Below are 6,218 nucleotides of genomic sequence, written 5' to 3'. Positions count from 1 at the left end.
GCACCGTGCTGATTTCCTTTCTGATTTATTTTCCCTGCTGGGCTCCCACAAATGTGATCCTTAATGATTTTTTCCAGAGTTTTCCCAAGGATAGAGGTGTGACCAACTGGCCTATAGTTTCCCGGTTCGTCCCTCCTCCCCTTCTTGAGAATAGGGACCACACCGGCCCTTTTCCAGTTTTCTGGGACCTGACCGAGGCACCATGAGTGCTCGAACAGCAGTGCCAGCGGCTCTGCTATGTCACTGGCCAATTCCTTCAGCACCCTTGGATAAAGTTCATTCAGGCCCACTGATTTGGATATATCCAGCCCCTCCAAGTGCCTCTTCACTAAGTCTGTGCTAAGAGTTGGTGGGCTGGTGTCCCTCCTGTGTCTATCTATGATCCAACTGGGAGATTTGTCTAGGTCTGTGTCTAGGAATACAGATGAAAGAACTCATTGAAGAGCTCAGCTTTGCCCCACTCCTATTCCTACAGTGTCTTACACCAATGGGAATGTGTGGGAGCACAATCCAGCTGTCGTTGTGTGGATGAACAATGCATCTTAGCATGTCCAGCTTCTTTGCTACTTGTGGTCACGTCAGAACTATGGGAATAGAAAGAATAAATAAACTAGGAAGCAAGGTGTTTCTTCCTGGACCAACTGCATCGTTGGGAGAGAAGTCTGGCAAGCTTCCAGACACAGACTCCCCTTCTGCAGCCCTGAGGAAAGGAAATGTGTGTTGAAAACCTTGGCTGACTTCTCTCCCAATTATGTAGTTGGTGAAATAAAAGGTTTTGTGGAAAAAAAAAACAACGGTTCTCATACAGTTCCTGCACCCTCATGGCTACAGAAACACTACAAGCTAAAATGGGATCTACTGTTACCAGGGGCTTCATGGGTGTCAAAGAGCTCCAAGTAGTGTAAAGTTGGTGTGTAGGAGAGAAGAATCTGCAATATTTTGAGTTAGACTCTCAGCAAGCCAGCACAGGGCTGCTGATTTGATGAAGCTTAACGGATTTATGCACTTTGGGGATCCCTTCTCGTGCCTTCAACGGAATCTGTTTCTATCAGATAAAGACTGGTCCATTTGCTTTAGTGGCATGATTCATAAGTTCATAGTTGTTAGGGGCTGGAAGGGACCGCTTGAGCTCACCAGGTACAGCCCCTGCTTCCTTGGGCTGTCTCTGGCACCCAAGAGTAACACAATACATACCCTAGTGTGAGGCACCTTGAAACAAAGACTCCAAGATGAAGAAATGGAAGCAAAGCAGGACAAAGCAAGAGTCCCAGGAAAAGAAAGTTTGGCCTTTTGACTAACGGGACTCTATTCTTGACTCGAGCCTAGCAATGGTGACACAAGGACTCTGCTGGCTGTATTGCAGTTAGCCAGTAAATGCAGTCTTGCTTCACAGGGGCTGCATGCTTTCTGCACATGTGATCCTTTCTCTTTGTGAGGCAAAGTACCTCTCCAGGAGCGAAGCCAACTGGAGCTCATTGTGGAGCTCAGCCAACTCAAGCACCAGCTGGAAAGCCTGGTCTTGTAGTTTGAAAAGCCATGTGTTCACCTCTCTAGAAGCTACATCTGGGCTTGGTTTTCAGCAGGACACAGAGAAACCACATTGTGGTTGAATATTCTCTAGAAAGAGCCCCTCTAGAGAAAGCGTAATAGGGTGAAGTGCAGTTCATCAGTGGATTCTGTAGTCAACTGCCCAGAAATTCAATTTCATGAACAACATATACTTACTTTCTTTATTTGACATGATAAAAAGGACCTTAGTTAGAGTAATACATGGGCACACTTAGTTTAATTACTCAATAATACTGGTGACCTTAAAACAATTCTTTCAACAGGAGCTGAGCAATGCTGACACTTTCTACTTGTCTTTTCCACTCTTCATCATTGTGGAGAGAAATCCATCCCCCCCCTCCCCCCCCCCCCCCGGATTCCCCATTTACACAAAAACAAGGCTATGAGGAAATAATAGCTGAGCAATCATGCAGATGTCCCTCTAAGCAAACATTTCCCCCCTCATTGCATCCATCTTCCCAAGCACTTCCGAATACCTGTCCTGAAGAAAAAAAGTCCGCTGCTTGGCTGATGGGGAGTATGGATTTAAGGCTCAAAGATGAGGTCTTAGCCTACAGAATGCCAGAGGTTCCCTGAAATCCACTTCTTGACTTTCGTCTGCTCTTGATTTTACAAGGGAGTTGATTAATTAGCACAAGTATGGCTTTTAAGTCTTAATGATCTGTGAGTTCCAGGGGTTAGCATGATTTACATACACCAGTTTCTGGAGTCAATAGCACATAAGGAAGCTATGTGACTAGCATCACATCCAGCCACCTTTGACTGTGAAGGACTGTTAAGCAAGTACATGCTTACAAGTAGATTGAATTAGCGGGGACATTAGCACAAAGCCAGAGCAAGGATTAATTTTAACTCACTGGAGCTGTAACTACATACTGTAGCACTTTGTCATCAAGCTCCTTTAAGATGGGAAAGAGGGCAGTATAAACTTCTAAGGAAAGAAAGTCTAATTGTGATCTTTAGGCACTTTAATTTCTTCAGTGGAGTTGGTCTGGATTGCACATTGCCTTACTTTTGTGGACTTATCTACCGGTTAAATACCTATACGCAGAAAAAGATAATCAAATGACACTTATGAGAAAAAGATGGGCTCTTTCTTTCAGCTGAATAAATTCCAGGCAATATATTTCCCAAGGGCAGCTTTGATTTCCTTGTTCCTAATGCTGTAGATGATTGGATTGACTATTGGTGGCAGTACGGCATACAGAACATCCCCCATGAGATCCAGACCTGATGGGGAGTTGGATGTGGGCTTCATGTATGCAACCGTGGCAGTGAAAACAAGCAAGGAGACCACAACAAGGTGAGGAATACAGGTTGAGAAAGCTTTATGCCGGCCCTGGTTTGAAGGGATTCTCAGTACCATACTGAAGATCTGAACATATGATACAACAATGAAACCAAAACAGATGAAATATAAACACACACTAAAGATAAGAATCCCAAATTCACTGAGAGAGGAGTCAGAGCAGGAGAGCTTGAGCAGCTCGGGGACATCACAGAAAAACTTGTTGATAATGCTGGAGTGGCAAAAAGGTAACCGAAAAGTGTTACCAGTGTGCAGTGCAGAATAAAGAATGGCACTGACCCATGCACTGACTGCCATCTGGACACAAGCTCTCCTGTTCATGATGGTCTCATAATGCAGTGGTTTGCAGATGGCAATGTATCGATCATAAGCCATGATGGTGAGGAAGGCAAAGTTGGCTGTAGCGAAGAAGAAGAAAAGGAAAACTTGGGCAACACATCCAGCATAGGAAATCAACCTGGTGTTCCACAGGGAATTGCCCATGGATTTGGGGACAGTCACAGAGATGCTTCCTAGGTCTAGGATGGACAAATTCATGAGGAAGAAGTACATGGGAGTGTGAAGGTGGTGGTCGAGGGCTACCACCATGATAACAAGGAGATTCCCTATCAGAGCTGCCAGGTACGCTGCTAGAAAGATGGCAAAGTGTAAAAGCTGCAGCTCCCGGCTGTCAGAAAATTCCAGGAGGAGGAACTCGGTTACAGTGGTTTGGTTGGACATTGCCTTTTTCACTCCATTGGGGGATGCCTGTGGTGGAAAGAACAAGGGCAGTGGTCAGGATCCGAAAAATAAAGCTCAAAGGCTCTGATTCTCCCGTCAGAAACATCTCACAAACTATCTTCCAAACATTCACATGTCACTCCTCCTTCTTCAAGGGTGTGTGTGTGTGTGTGTGTGTGTGTGTGTGTGTGTGTGTGTGTATATAATTGTATACATATAATATATATTATATATTATTACATATAATATATTATTACATACAAGCTCATACTATTTGATATATATCTCAATAGTATGAGCTTCTATATAATAATTCCCCCCCCAAGGTTTGTGCACAGACTGACTGCCACCTGGTTGCAGACTAACATATGGTGCTACATACCAGCTGGATTGTCATCTCTATGTGAAAAGCAGATATACTACTATCTCTCTGATACTTCTGCTCTGTATAACCAGTCTGTGCCCTGCACCAAAAGCTGAATTTGGGAGGGAGTCTACCTTACTACTGCAGTGCTCTTCTCATTTATGCACAGCATTTGGTTTCATCTTGCAGCAACCTGGCCAGACACACAATCCCAATCTCATTGACTTTCTTTCTGTCCCTAGCTTCCCATTCTATGCATTCGGACTTGAAGCAACTTACCATGCTGTTAGTGGGTTTTTTCCACAAGCTTCTGTTGCATTTGATCCTTCACTGACAGGATCCTTTGCTCAGTACACAGCTCTGAACCTACTTAAATACTCTTACTTCTGCCACTGTGTTTCTAGAAGACAGGCACTGATATTTGATTCAAGCCTATTTCTGTGTACAGATGAACTGGGTGTCACTGCCTCTGAGCATCCCTGGCATGAAAGAACAAAAACTGCAGTAAGGTGCTTTATCTGTGTCCCTCTTCTAAGGGCTTGTGAGACTCATTCCCTAGAGCTCTGGATAGCTCCAAAGCAGAGACCCAGAGGCAAACACCCTTGAACGAATTGTTTTTAAAGATAAAGAGACAATTGTGAATCTGTTGTTTGATCTACTGTAAAGCACAGGTCATAGGTTTCACCCAGGGCTCCCTGCTTCTATGTATCCTGTGGGACGGATTGATAATGGATTTTTTGCACCCACATGCAGACAGATGCTCAGTTAAATTTAGCAAGCTACATAAGCAGTTTGGCTAGTTCCCTTCGCTTAGGAGCTGTTTTAAATCCCATGAGCTGCTTACCTAAATCTTTAAGAATCTCAGTGCCTATGATACCTGATCCTGAATGTATGGCATCATCTATACTCTCTCTCAACAAGGGGCAAACTGCCATGAGTCAGGTTGTACCAAACATGCACCAAGTTATCATGAAGTAGCAAGTCTTCCCCCTTATTTATTTCAGGGACACTTCTTTAATTTCCTGTCCTGATAGAATCCTAGAAAATCACAGTCAGACATGATAGCAAGAGCAGCCAGGCACCAGGCACTGAAGAGAAGAAGTTAAGATGACTCAGTCTAAGCGAGATCCAAGTCAAATGCTGCAATGAAGGCCAGATAAAGTTTGCCCTCAATGATTCCTAAGTACCTAAGATTTAGCTGCTTACACCTTCAGAAGCAATGCAATTTAATCACCAGGAGCCTGTTTCCCTTTTAGGTTCACCTATCATCTAGATAAATGCTGGAGGGGTGACCAGTCCTTTGGGGAAATCCAATCCAGTGGGTATGCTCAAGGAGAGGAAGGAGAGTGCCCCCTCTCCCAACCCAAACCAACTGCCCATCCTGCATTCACAATCTCCATGAACACCAGCAACATTGTGTATTTCTTCCCCAACTTCCCTCCTATCCCTCCCTACTGCCACTCCCCTGCTTCTCAGCTTCCTTACCCCCTACTCATAGATTCATAGATATTAGGGCTGGAAGGGACCTTAGTAGATCGTTGAGTCCGAACCCAGGGCAGGAAAGAGCGCTGGGGTCAGATGACCCCAGCTAGGTGGTTGTCCAGTCCCCTCTTGAAGACCCCCAAGGTAGGGGAGAGCACCACCTCCCTTGGAAACCTATTCCAGATTTTGGCAACCCTTATTGTGAAGAAGTTCTTTCTAATGTCCAACCTAAATCTTCTCTCCATCAATTTGTGGCCATTGTTTCTAGTTGCTCCAGGGGGTGCCCTAGTAAATAGAGCACCGTGCTGATTTCCTTTCAGAATTATTTTCCCTGCTGGGCTCCCACAAATGTGATCCTTAATGATTTTTTCAGGAGTTTTCCCAAGGATAGAGGTGTGACCAACTGGCCTATAGTTTCCCGGTTCGTCCCTCCTCCCCTTCTTGAGAATAGGGACCACACCGGCCCTTTTCCAGTTTTCTGGGACCTGACCGAGGCACCATGAGTGCTCGAACAGCAGTGCCAGCGGCTCTGCTATGTCACTGGCCAATTCCTTCAGCACCCTTGGATAAAGTTCATTCGGGCCCACTGATTTGGATATATCCAGCCCCTCCAAGTGCCTCTTCACTAAGTCTGTGCTAAGAGTTGGTTGGCTGGTGTCCCTCCTGTGTCTATCTATGATCCAACTGGGAGATTTGTCTAGGTCTGTGTCTAGGAATACAGATGAAAGAACTCATTGAAGAGCTCAGCTTTGCCCCACTCCTATTCCTACAGTG

The 6,218-nt window shown here is 45.0% G+C and overlaps 1 protein-coding gene across 1 annotated transcript; it reads right to left on the bottom strand.

The window, feature by feature from the left end:
* Positions 1–2,668: 2,668 nt before the first annotated feature.
* On the bottom strand, positions 2,669–3,598 carry LOC132243679 (olfactory receptor 14A16-like). Its single transcript, XM_059714069.1, has one exon. It carries the CDS (start codon positions 3,596–3,598, stop codon positions 2,669–2,671), a length of 930 nt encoding a protein of 309 aa, XP_059570052.1.
* Between the last annotated feature and the right edge of the window lie 2,620 nt (positions 3,599–6,218).

The sequence above is a fragment of the Alligator mississippiensis genome, chromosome 11 (genome assembly GCF_030867095.1).
Source record: "Alligator mississippiensis isolate rAllMis1 chromosome 11, rAllMis1, whole genome shotgun sequence".
NCBI lineage: Eukaryota > Metazoa > Chordata > Crocodylia > Alligatoridae > Alligator > Alligator mississippiensis.
The sequence above is the reverse complement of the archived record's forward strand: the minus strand, read 5'-3'. Positions and strand labels throughout refer to the sequence as shown.

Coding starts and splice junctions, on each gene's coding strand:
- LOC132243679 (XM_059714069.1), bottom strand. CDS start 3,598: ATGTCCAACCAAACCACTGTAACCGAGTTCCTCCTCCTGGAATTTTCT.